General features: G+C 39.8%; 2 protein-coding genes across 3 annotated transcripts in view; one reads left to right on the plus strand and one right to left on the minus strand.

Moving 5' to 3' along the window:
• Positions 1 to 12758, plus strand: part of CLDN16 (claudin 16) — a 122774-nt gene that overhangs the window by 20592 nt on the left and 89424 nt on the right. The window contains exon 2 of one of the 2 annotated variants that reach the window (XM_054553129.1): positions 3628 to 3794. The exons of the other annotated variant lie outside the window; for it this stretch is intronic. The gene's annotated coding sequence lies outside the window, so the exon portion shown is untranslated. The remainder of the gene's footprint in view (positions 1 to 3627; positions 3795 to 12758) is intronic. 2 annotated transcript variants of the gene reach the window in all.
• Positions 1 to 12758, minus strand: part of CLDN1 (claudin 1) — a 39777-nt gene that overhangs the window by 5408 nt on the left and 21611 nt on the right. The window contains exons 3-4 of the mRNA XM_002814413.6: positions 10743 to 11492; positions 1629 to 1793 (exon numbers count right to left, since the gene is read on the minus strand). Of these exons, the coding sequence (XP_002814459.1) occupies positions 1629 to 1793; positions 10743 to 10965 (388 nt within the window). The 5' untranslated portion in view covers positions 10966 to 11492. The remainder of the gene's footprint in view (positions 1 to 1628; positions 1794 to 10742; positions 11493 to 12758) is intronic.

Below are 12758 nucleotides of genomic sequence, written 5' to 3' on the forward strand. Positions count from 1 at the left end.
GCATTTCATCCTCATTGTCTTCCAAGCACTTCATACATTTCTTGCCAACGATGGCCGCAAAGATTACTATTCACAGCCTTTGATATAAGATTAAATTATTGGGAATAAAACACTATCCATGCCTTTTCAGAGAGGAGTCAATTTGTATTTGGGTAAACTGAGAGACTGGTCATCTTAAACTAACCACATCTTTAGCAAAGCCACAGATACTCTTCCTCAATTACTGGTTAAACTGACATATTATACTGGAGCAAAAGCCCCTACAAGTCTTCTGTCAAAAAGAAAATAAGAAAATAAAGTCTATTCTAGTTTTTTCTATTAGTAGATTTATAACATTAATTATATCTGTTTTTTTTTAAAATAATATACTATAATATACTACATATATAATATATGCATATAATACCTAATATAGAGAACATGTAGTAGTCTATTATTACAGCTGTATAATATATACGGAGATTATCAATATATATAACACAGTGTATAGACATAAAGATATATATATATACACACAGAGAGATTGCATATGTATGTACATATACACACGTAAATATACATACACTATAATTTTTTAAATAAGCATTATTATAAAGCTTTGAAATAATGCTGTCCATGTTTTCTGACTTTGATTTTCTCAAATGACACATAATGTAACTTATCAATCAACACTTGAATTAAAAAACAGATATTTCTTTTCTTTTCTTTTTCTTTTTTTTTTTAGACAGAGTCTTCTGTTACTTAGGCTGGAGTGCAGTGGTGCGATCTCGGCTCCCGAGTTGAGGTGATTATCGTGCCTCAGCCTCTGGAGTATATGGGATTACAGGCGCGCACCACCACATCAGCTAATTTTTGTATTTTTAGTAGAGATGGTGTTTCACCATGTTGGCCAGGCTGGTCTTGAACTCACGACCTCAGGTGATCTGCCCTCCTCAGCCTCCAAAAATGCTGGGATTACAGGCATGAACCACCACACCTGGCCTAAAAAACACATATTTATTTTCAATGGAAAATATAATATCATTATTTTACCAAAAAAATTTAAAGGTATTTCTGTATTTTTTTTTTTTCCTAACTGCCTTAAGCTGACCATTCGAACAGGCCACCTCTACTCCAGTTGGCCTTTCTTTTCACTGATCTATGGGTACATCCTGTTTATTCTCGAATTAGATCTGCCTAGCCGGAATGCTATCCTTATTTTTCTCCAATAATCCCAATCCTTCCATCCCTCACAGACCTGAAGGGTTCACATATTCTTGTGTTTTCTCTCACTACTCCCCATCTTTTCCACATAGTATCTGTGGAGACACCATAGGAATTTTCTGAATTACATGAACTTCCTCCTTAGCGTTTGCTAAATAGTGAACAACTTTCTTCACTGGAAGAGATTGGTTCTAAAAAACCAGTTGCCCCTTGAAACTTCAACCAATAGACCTGTCAGATACGAGCAGAGCTCTCATATTTTCATTTAGTTTGTATTTGAGAACATGAAAGTCAATTGGACTTCAGGTCTATGTTTGCAGTTTGCCTTAGAGACTGAAATCAAGTGTAATGAATCCAACGTAATAGATTTCAAATCATACCAGGAACAGGTTAGTAAGGTGAAAGGGGGGCACAGCCTCTATTACCTGCAAGAAGAAATATCACGCCCCCAATGACAGCCATCCTCATCTTCTGCACCTCATCGTCTTCCAAGCACTTCATACACTTCATGCCAACAGTGGCCACAAAGATTGCTATCACTCCCAGGAGGATGCCAACCACCATCAAGGCACGGGTTGCTTGCAATGTGCCTGGCAGAAAACATTTTAAAACATGTAAAAATATGCTTGGACCAACAAGAGAAAAATGGAAGACCAAGTATATGTCACTGTTGTATGGAAGAGAGAAAACTGGACTAGGAATCTGGAGACCCCAGTCATACTGATGTTTCCACTGGTAACCCAACATACAGTATCTTCTCCAGAAAAACAAATGCCGGGCTGGATGATGAAAAAGAGATCCCTCCACTCCAACATTTTATGTTTTCAACATTCAATTCAAAATCAACTGGAAAAATAATTAATGATCTAATTGAATAGGGTTAGCTGAACTAATACATATTTATTTTTTACTAAGGGATTTTAATCCTTGCTAAGATAATTTTAATTTTCAGTAACAATCATATATACTATCCTGGATGTTAACTATCTAATCAAAATGGTTTACAGTATATCTTTGATATTAGTAACCAGCTTTACACCCCAATCAGCAAGCTTCAGAAAAACTGGATGAATTGGAAGATAAAAAATAGTTTTATAGATTATCATGGCTGGATAAGCAGTATTTGTATCTCCAGTGATGTGAATGGCGGGGGGGTGGGGGAGAATATAGAAGTCATTTTCTTAAAACTAAACAAAATAACCTTTGAGATGTTACCTTGGAACATAGTAGTAGATTCATATTCAAAGACATCACTAGTGTTTAAAACTATTTAAGCTGTCATGTTGTAAAATAGCACACACAATAATTCAATGTAGTGTTTCTCAGGATTCCATTTTTTCTAATTTCCCATTATTATTTTTGGTGTACTAACTCATGATCAAATAAACAGGGTCAAGTTTGAGAGATTATCAATATGTTTCTTAAAGAGTAAAAGCTTGATGCCATCATTGTGGCATAAAGGCACAGACTTTTAAATATGAACTGAAACTATGCTGGTTAGAAGATTGTTTAAATTCTAGATTTATGTCCTCCTTTAATTAAAGATCACTATATCATTGACAGTGATAATATGTGACAAGTATTTTTTGCATATATAAGTATTTTTTAGCTTTAACAAAGTATGCTATCTTGAGCAAGAAACTTAGTATTGTTTGGAATAATATTTCAATTATGTAAGTAAAATGTAAATTATATCTTTATCCAGTGGATTGGAACAATTGACTCCTTGATGGTCTTTAAAAGTGGCTGAGATGTTGGAAAGGCTTTGTATCTCAATATCTAATCAGGCCTAGGCTTAGTGTTAATATCGTCAAGATTGAGAACTTAGGTTACCAATCATAATTGAAGCTAAATATTTCTAAAACTTCATTAAATCTTGATTTACTGATTTTCCATCTTTGCTATAACCAATCTATGATAAAATTATAGTAATCTCTGTATTTTTCTTTTTTTGAGACAGTCTCACTCTGTTGCCCAGGCTGGAGTGCAGTGGTGTGATCTGGGCTCACTGCAACCTCTGCCTCTGGGGCTCAAGCGATTCTCATCTCACATCCTCTTGAGTAGCTGGGACCACAGGCACGAACCACCATGCCTGGCTAAATTTTTTTTTTTTTTTTTGGTATTTAGTAGAGATGGGTTTCACCATGTTGCCCAGGATGGTCTCAAACTCCTGAGTTCAGGTGGTCCACCCACCTTGGCCTCCCAAAGTTCTGGGATTACAGACATGATCCACCATGCCTGGCCATAATCTCTTTCTAAGAAGTATCAAAGGTATTGTTGACAGTATTTGAGAGATATTTTTGAAGCCAAGGTAAAGTTTTACTTGATTTCATTTAAAAATAAAAGAGAGACTTCCTGAGTCCCCTCACACATTGACCTCCTCATAAGCATGTATGGGCACACATGCACACTGACCCACACAAGATTCCAGGTGGCAGAGGAACTGCTGGATCAAAACACATGTTTCACAGACCACAGGTTTACCAGGAAGGAACTGAAGCTGCTTGTAAGGTTATGACACAACTTTTTCCTTGGAATCACAAGCCATACTGTGGTATGAAGACGGAAGTACCAAGGGCTCCATGGTTAAGGTGTGTTCTCTTTCTGATGGATGGTTTTTGCAGAGGCTATCATTATTGGAAAATAACAAATAAAATAACTAAACCCATACATAACACAGATTTCAGATATGGTCCTAAGATTACACTTGGAAGGAAAATATTTCAGGCAGAGATATGCTGGAAGAAGAGATACTGAAAGTAACAAAGATGATCCACGTCTGGAGTATAGGGAAACCACATATCTCAGTTTGCCTGGCACAGTCCTAGCTTTAAAGTTTAAAGTCCTACATCCTTAGAAGGCCTTCAATCCTGAACAAATTGGGAAAGCTGGTCACTCTAATGTAGCACTGATAGGATGTGCAAAGTAAAACGAAGTTTAGCAAGGTGGGCAGAAGGCATATATCATGCAGAGCTTTGCAAATTAGGGTAAGAAGATGGATTCTTTTCTAAGTATAATCAGAAGTCATGATTATCTTGAGAAAGGGGCGACATGATTTTTACTGTCAGCAGAGAGTTCACACAATGAATAAATATTTCTATGACAGCACTTCAAGCATCTATAGCGTCTTACATTTCACAGCCTCCTCCATTTTATTTTTTCATAAATACTCTTTTTCAACATTTTATTAATCATTTTAGATGTTTTCTCTGATCTTGCTCCAAGTTTTTCTTTGTTCAAGTTGTGGGGCCCCAAACTGGACCCAGTTTATATAATAATCACACTGATCTTTTCTTCAAGTAAAAACAGAAGGTCACTCGCCCAGCAGGTCTGAGCACTTCGATCACAGGGTAGTCTTCAAGAGAAGTCTAACTGGGCATTAATCTCATGAGTCAGACTGTGTAAAACCCCTGATCTCCCAGGCAAGGAACACACATGCATAAACTACTCCAGGGCCCTTACTGCACCCACCTGGAATGATCTAATATTCACGTTTTTAATCTCTAAGTTTGTGCCCATTAAGTTCTCAAAGAAAACACATTTGATTCATGTCAAATCTATCTTGCCACTTCATCTACAAAGTGTTCTTTCCAAGGGGCTGGGGACTGATATTCTGTTCTATGATTGCTAATAAACCTATCAGGTTTCCTTTCTGTATAGAATAATATATTATTTGCATAATACACAAAAAGTAATGGAGAAAATGGAAAACACAATATTTAAAAATTGCATAAACCACAGAAATGAGATCCTGCTTTGTTTTTTAAAATGTCATTTTGCAAAGTAATATTTTCACTTACATCCTGGCAACTGTTGACTTATAAAATTTATTTGTATGTTCCAATATTAGATTTGCATCAAACCCAAAATCTTACTTTGCTTCATTGGAGACATTTGGATAAATTCTTAAGCATAATGATATGTGAGGAAAATGCAAAAATAATATACACATGCAGTCACGCACAAAAAGCTGAGAATTAAAACAGCATGAAAACTCACAAGCAAGGCGTAGGTAATGATAGATTACAAGTCAAAGTAAGCAACTATTGTGTTACAAGTTACAAGTGTTTTATGTGCAGATCAAATCTAAATTGCACAGTTTTAAGCTGGAACCAGATGAATACCTTCACATCATAGAAGTGTTTTAAATCAGAGTTGTAAAGTATGTAATTGTGAACTCCTGGATGATTTGAGTCAGATATTTATTCCCATTTCCATCTAAAGCACCAAGCACAGTACTTGAAAAGTCACATGGATTTATCAAATCTCAATAAATTTAAATTAGAACATGTCTTTATCCTTTAAAAAACTGTACCAATATGATAGGTAAAAATACTTATTCTCTTGTGTTTAGCTTAATTTTTGAAATAATACTGAGAAACACTTCCCTTTAGAGCCCGGTATGTTAAAATCTTGCTACCAAAAGCCAGACTTAGCTTAGGTCACTAAAAACTAGGAACTCATGCAGATAATACAAATTGTACTTTTTGCTTATTTTGATCTATTTTTTAAAGTGTGTATCTAATGAGCTTCAAAGCTGAAGTTTTGTTTTGTTTTGCCCTAATGGAATGATGAGCGGCAGAGCAGAGAAGTTAAAAGGGATTTTCGAAAGCTATAAAACAACATTTTGGATGAGATAGATGCAGTACAGCCTTGCAATATTAACTTTGAATTGGTCTGATTAGAACAAACCTAGGAACAAACATATTCCTTTTCTCGCCTCTTAAATTTGCAGCTAACTCTACAATATTATGACCACTGACTAAAGTTGTCTATGGAGAACCTGGTTAGCAAACATTTAAAAAATTACACTATTTTTTCTCATCATTATTCAGCAGTAAACAGAGAAGGCAGTCTTTTAATTATATTTAGCTAGACTGACAATCTTGAGATTAAAGACCCCCTAAGGAGTTCTCATCATTTTCCACTTGAAAGTATAATTAAAAGTAAATACTTACAAAGATCTCTACTTATAAGACAAGAAGTGAGTTGGAAGTTACTAATCTACTACAGTTAGGTTCATCAACAAATGTGTAGAAAGACAGACATATATGGAATTTTTCTAAAGCTTTAAAGTCTTGCTACACAAGCAGCAGAATCTACTATCAATACCAGACATTGTTTATGCTATTTTCTAGCCATATTACCTTAGGTTCTATATATCATAAACAAAATACAGTCATCTCTTGGTATACAAGGGTGATTGGTTCCAGGACCACCCACAGGTAACTAGATCTGCACATGCTCAAGTCCTAGAGTTGATCCTGTGGAAGCCTTGTATACAGAAAGTCAACCCTCCCTACATGCAGGCTTTGGACGCTCAGATACTGTATTCTTGATCGGTATCGGTTGAAAGAAATCCACCTATAAGTGGACCCTTGCCATTCAAACCTGTGTTGTTCAAATGTTGACTGCAGATTCCAGTTCTACCTCTATTCTCACATAGTCTCCCTTTGCATCTGTAGTTGCTTAGTAAGTATTAAGTGGATAAATGAACTGATGATTGGGTGACTAGAACAAAAATATTGTACTTTCTTCTGCCCTGCAACTAAATGAGCTCAACACGGACCATCACAGAAGTGTACTCCCCTGGCTTTTCCCCATATTAGATCTTTTACTTTTACTGAAGTTCAAAGTTTCGTAAAAGTCCTAATCATTAGCATTTCCCTCTTATTGGTGCATGAGGTGATGGTCACCAGATGCAACCTCAGAACATAAGCAAAATCAGGAGTGAAAATGATCCTGGATGAGGCAGGATGTACCACTTTTCAGGATGTCCTCAGAAGTTTTGCTACCTTTCTTGTTTGTGTGTTTCTTCAAGAAATTTTCTCAGAATTAAGTTGATGCTTCTATATTACCTCCACTATATTTCCTTAATCACTCCAATTAAGGAAACCTAAGCTATGTGACTTGCCTCTTCCCCTTCGATCGCTGAAGTAATAACAAAGAATGCTGGCACTAGAAGGAATCTTAGAACTCATTTTAGCTGCACCATCCTTAGCAGCAAGAATAGGGCCTGGCTTGCATCTGTTGAATGGATAAATGAATCATAGATTCATCTCCCCATTCCTCCCACTCTACCCTATTTTATAAGTGGGGTAACTACTTGAAACCAGGGAGATCAAGCCGTTCACCATTATACACTTGGCTACTTAGTGCCAAACCACAGTGAGAATAGAGAACTTCTGATCTCAAGCCTGGATTTTTGCTTCAACTTCCATTATTCTAAGAGTCAGAAGTAATTTATGAAGTATATCTGAACACCAATGGCCCTTCGAGTACCCTCGGTTCAGCAGGCATAAAGCATCTGGAGAAGCATAAATAGGTGCCCTCCTCTCCACTTAGGCTTCAAAGACTGTCCAAGTCAGTGATTTTGTCTCTCTGATTGAGCCTGACATCATGGTGAGAGTGCTGGGAAACCTCACAGCCACCAATACTCATTAAGCACACCTACACACATGTGGATTCATGCAAAGCAAGTTAAACAGGCTAGAGGAGCTCATAAACAAATTACAGAATCTCAGGGTTCGGTGAGATTGAGAGAGAGTCTAGCCTAACCTCCCATTTGTCTGGTGCTTGGATCTTCTCTACAACATTCCTTCAAAATGCTTATTTATTCTCTGCTTGCACACCTCCCACCATGCAGCCTCCTACAGCAACCCAGTCTCTGGACAGCTCTAGCTCTTATAGTCAAGTAAGAAGAAGCAATTAACCAAGCACATAAAATTGGCGGTAGCTTCCTAAAAGTTTGAGAATTAGATGAAAACAAGGCAAGAGGTACAGGTGAATCAAGAAAAGTCTACTACAACTCTATCTGGCACATTTTGTATATTCCAACTTTCAGCTACAAGAATGCCCAGGGTCAATAAAATCACATGTTTTGGATGAAATGGAAATTGTATCAGCCATTGTAAAACTACAATACACAATGTGACATTTGTTTCCCCAGGAAGTTCCTCAGTTACATTTTCATAAACTGCTTGGCAAGAACTACCTAAAAGAAGAAGCCTTGCTGTATCTCATTTTGTATTTACTGTATACACTATTAGCACACTGTATTCCTTCAGATACTTTATGAAGGTCATATGCTTTTTACAACCTATCCTACATAAAGCCAGGAAACAAGAGATTTTAATACTTCCAGTGCTAAAGCCTTGACAAAACCCTGCATCTGGACTCGAAGACATGAAGTGGGCTCTACTGGGAAAGAGCAAGGTACAATTTCAGGAAACCCACAGCTAAGCTTTTCACCTAAACACACTTAATGAAATGCAGCTTTTTTATGAGGGATACTGCTTAAATATACACACATAACCCTTTTCATCTCCACATGTAACAAAACTATACCAAAACCAGCCAATGAATCACCATCCCAGATCTCTACAGCTGGTGGGCGTAAACACCACTGCTCAGGCAGAGAAATGAAGTAAGGTTTCCTGGGCTCTATCCAAAAGCATCCCGTGAGTCACGGCAGGTTAGAGGAGAACACCTGTGAGTCAAGGGTCCCTCTTCTGAGAATGGGTTTTTAGAGAAAGGCCTAAGCCACACCTTGGATAAACTATGGCTTTAAGTAAAACAAAAGTGGATTCTGATCTGAAGTTTTAAAACAATAGGAAGACATCTCTAAAGTGTGTGTGTGTGTGGCGGGGGGGGGTAGATATTTAGTCCTTTCACCACAGTTTTAAAAACTGTAATAACGACATTAACCAAAAAATGAAAGTAAAACATTTTAACACATTATCATGTGTAAGGATGATCCATTTGAGTATTCACAACATGGATCAACCTGATTTCATTTGGTCATTTCAGGAAGTTAAAAGAAAACCTATTTAAAGATGTTGAAAAGGAGCTATTTTGATCAGAGGAATAAAACTGACAGTGAGACCTCTCTGGAATTGTCCTTAGAAACCTCTACCTGCCAGTTCCTTAATGTGGTACCTAAAATGCCTGACACCGTTTCCTTAAATATATTTATCTTTCCATGGAGAAATTCAATAATTATTACCAAATTTTTCACTTTATAAGTACAAATACAACCCCTGAGAGCAATAAGCAACACATAATTACTAAACTTATGGATTGATTTTGGTGTAAAGAAGTCCTAATATGAGAACCTTCAAAAGCTGAAATAATAACACTCAAAACAACCACGCACATTGACTGAGCAAATGCCACAGGTATTCAAGGTGTTAAACACATTTGGAAGAGCTTTAATAACTCTAAACTATATGGCTTTTGATATACACTATTAAAAGTTGTCCCTTGATATGAGATAGACAAAACAAGTTAAGTAAACTTGAACAATGCCAACACTTTTCACCCTTAGCACAATGGGGGCCAGTGGGCAGTCACGTTTATCTAGACAAAAGACTAAGGGACCTTTTCTTCAAGTGAGTTAAAGGGCATAACAGACACATGATATGACAATTAATGTGATTTCTCAAGGAAGATACTCCAGCCGTGAACCATTCTTGTCTAAGTAATTGGGAATTTAATGACTTTTCTGACAAGGCACTCGAAACCTTTAATTTAAAAAAAAGTAAAAAAAAATCCTATTATCCTTCTTCCCACCATCCTTAGAAATATGTCTCTCTATACAATCCTTTCCAACGTTACAAGGGGTCATTGAACATCCATTACACAGAAATTTCTTTGTGGAAGATGGAAACCTAAGGAAGACCCACCTCTTCTTTCTCTCTCACTGCCTTCCACTCCCAGCCGACCTCTGATTTCATCAGCTATGACTATTTTGCTGCATTTCCCTTCGGTGCCTTTACTTTTTTCTTTGTATTATGTTGCGCAGGTTATTTAGAACCTTGCTTGTCAGCCTTTCCCCACCTGCCACCAACCTTCTCTTTCCAGGATAGCACTACAACATCAGCCTCTACAGAAGACCTTGGGTCTGAAAATTAAAACTTTGGGGGAATCTCAAGCGGCTTCTCCAAAGAGTCTTGCAAGGGGCCTCCCTGCACTAACTGGATCTTAAAAATTAAAAGAATCAACCTCAAGCATAAGCAGAAGACACTTAGATAGGACATTTCCAGTAGGAATGTAACTTTTACTATGAAAAATCATAATAAAGGTTAAAAAATTATATCTAATACTTGAGGATTATTTATTTAAGCGTGCACACTTGAGCTTCAAACTTTTTAAGTCACCCCATTTTCTTGTCTGAACCCTACCAATCCTCAATTTACCCCAAATCTCAGAATGCCTAGGAGAAGTCTAAGAGCTCAAGTTCAAGTTTGGCCTTCACTCCCTCAACTCGACCCACCAGCACAGGAATTTAGGATGAAGCCACACCTAGAGTGGCAGAAGTGTCACCCAGGGAGTTAGAGGCAAAACTAGAGCTTATGCCTGGGCGTCCCTTTTCTCAAACCAGGATTCTCTTCATTTCCTTATGACAGAGCACATGATCAGAAGACTTGATCAACTGAAGACTGATAACCATGGAATCACACAACAGAATGAGCCCATAAGGGAGCTGCAGGGGGGACTGGGGCCTCTGGACGGCGGCTGTGAGGTGGGGGTGCACTCACTGCTCAGATTCAGCAAGGAGTCAAAGACTTTGCACTGGATCTGCCCGGTGCTCTGCGACACGCAAGACATCCACAGCCCCTCGTACATGGCCTGGGCGGTCACGATGTTGTCGCCGGCATAGGAGTAAATTCTCCACTGGGGCAGGGCAGTGCTGACGATGGCTCCGATCCATCCCAGGAAGGCGAGAATGAAGCCCAACAGCTGCAGCCCCGCGTTGGCCATAACTCGCTCGGGCGCCCGCGCTGGCTCGGGGGTGGCAGGTGCAGAAGGCGGAGAGTTTGCAGGTGCGCAACGCGGACTCCCGAAGGTGGCTGGGCCCCGCGGAGGAAGTTAAGGCGGGGAGCCCTGCTCGCTGCGCCGCCGCTGGAGAAGCTCTGGGTCGGGGTTGGGGTCCGGGCCCGGGGCGGCGCTGGAGTCTGGATACTAGAAGCTGCGATTGCTCTCAGGCTCAGGAACTGAGACGCCGAACCGCTGGGCGCCGCGATTTAAAGCAGCTCCGCCCGCCTCAGCCCCGGCAGCCGGGGAGCGCCCCCTGGCGGTTTCAGGGCGGCTCACCGAGAGGGCGCCGGGAGCGCCCGGTTGGGGAACGCGCGGCTGGCGGCGTGGGGACCACCCCGCAGGACCAGGCACCAGAGCTGCGTCCCTGCTCGTTTTCTCTCGTGGATCTTCTCGCTCCTGTGAGGCGTTTCACGCTTTCCATTCATTCACTCCAATTATCCAAAAATTACTATGCACTGTACCTGTAAATCCTAACAACAAAGACGAAAAAATGATCCCTCAAGAGCTGCAGTTCTAGGTTTAATATTTTTTCCCCAATATCTTATTAAAAGGCATTTCTACCCAACTCCGCATCTCCTCCCCCATCACACACATTTCTCTCTCCTTTGCTTAGCTTTCTCCCCCTTCTCCTTTCCTCTCTCTGCTCTCTTCTGTCAAGGTCGTTCCATCACTTGTCTCTGCAAGGGGCCTCAGAGACCTTTACACTCTACAGATTGGGAAGCAGACCCAGAGAGCAACATGATTTACACACACACACACACACACACACACAGATACACACACGCACGGAGCATATCCAGTACTTGGCTCCCCTCTCAATCTGCTTTCCACTACATATCAAGTTGACCCAAAAATATCCCCTTTGATCTATGATTTGTCCTTCTTGATGTATTATTGTCCTTGCGAAAATGCAGCCTAGCAGCCCTTCCCTGCCAAACACCAACCTCCTCCCCACAGCAGTTATGTCTTAGAGCAGCAATTCATTATCAGAGGGACCTGGCCAGTGCCCTGCTCTCCCTGAAAGGTGTTAATTTTGTGAGTTATCAGATGTTGTTCGTCGCAGGTGAGGACATGTAAACAGCGTTTCCCCAGTGGAAAAAGGACTGGGCTGGAGTTGAGGAAGTCTGGGCTCTGGTTCCAGCTTTTACTGTGACTGGCTATGTCACCCCTCCGGTTTCGGTCTCGCTGGGACTGTAGTTTCCCTCTATGCTTCTCTAAAGCTTCCTTCTTTGTAGTTAGTCAGAAGTGCTGTTGTGGTTAGGAATAATTGAAATGTTTTTCTAACTGCTTTTTGTGTGTGGTGCGAGTGAGGTGGGAGGGGAAGCTTCTATGGTTTTAGTAAAAACAGAAGCACCTTGGAAGCAGAAATAAACATATTAAGGAGAAAACAAGATATACCCTCATATACCATGGCAACTGCTAGTGGGTGACAGAGAAGGAAAGGTGCAAATGCCCAAGATGGGAATGGGAGGAAAGGCCAAGCCCCACCGCCTTCATCTCCACCTGGTTCTCCCTGGATGCCTTTCATGTAGGCTTAAAACTAAAGGACTTGGCCGTGCTAGGATTTGGGGACAAGCAATGAAGAATGTAAGACAGGAGCTAGATGAAGACAATTAATTTGGACTGAGATTAACACAGTGAATACTGTCTTTCTCCTATCAGCTATTTAGGGCAAGACCATGTCCGCGTTGTATACCAGGGTTTGGGCCTGCTGCCAGTACTGCTTTCTAGGTCAG

Source organism: Pongo abelii, chromosome 2 (assembly GCF_028885655.2).
Source record: "Pongo abelii isolate AG06213 chromosome 2, NHGRI_mPonAbe1-v2.0_pri, whole genome shotgun sequence".
Taxonomy (NCBI): domain Eukaryota; kingdom Metazoa; phylum Chordata; class Mammalia; order Primates; family Hominidae; genus Pongo; species Pongo abelii.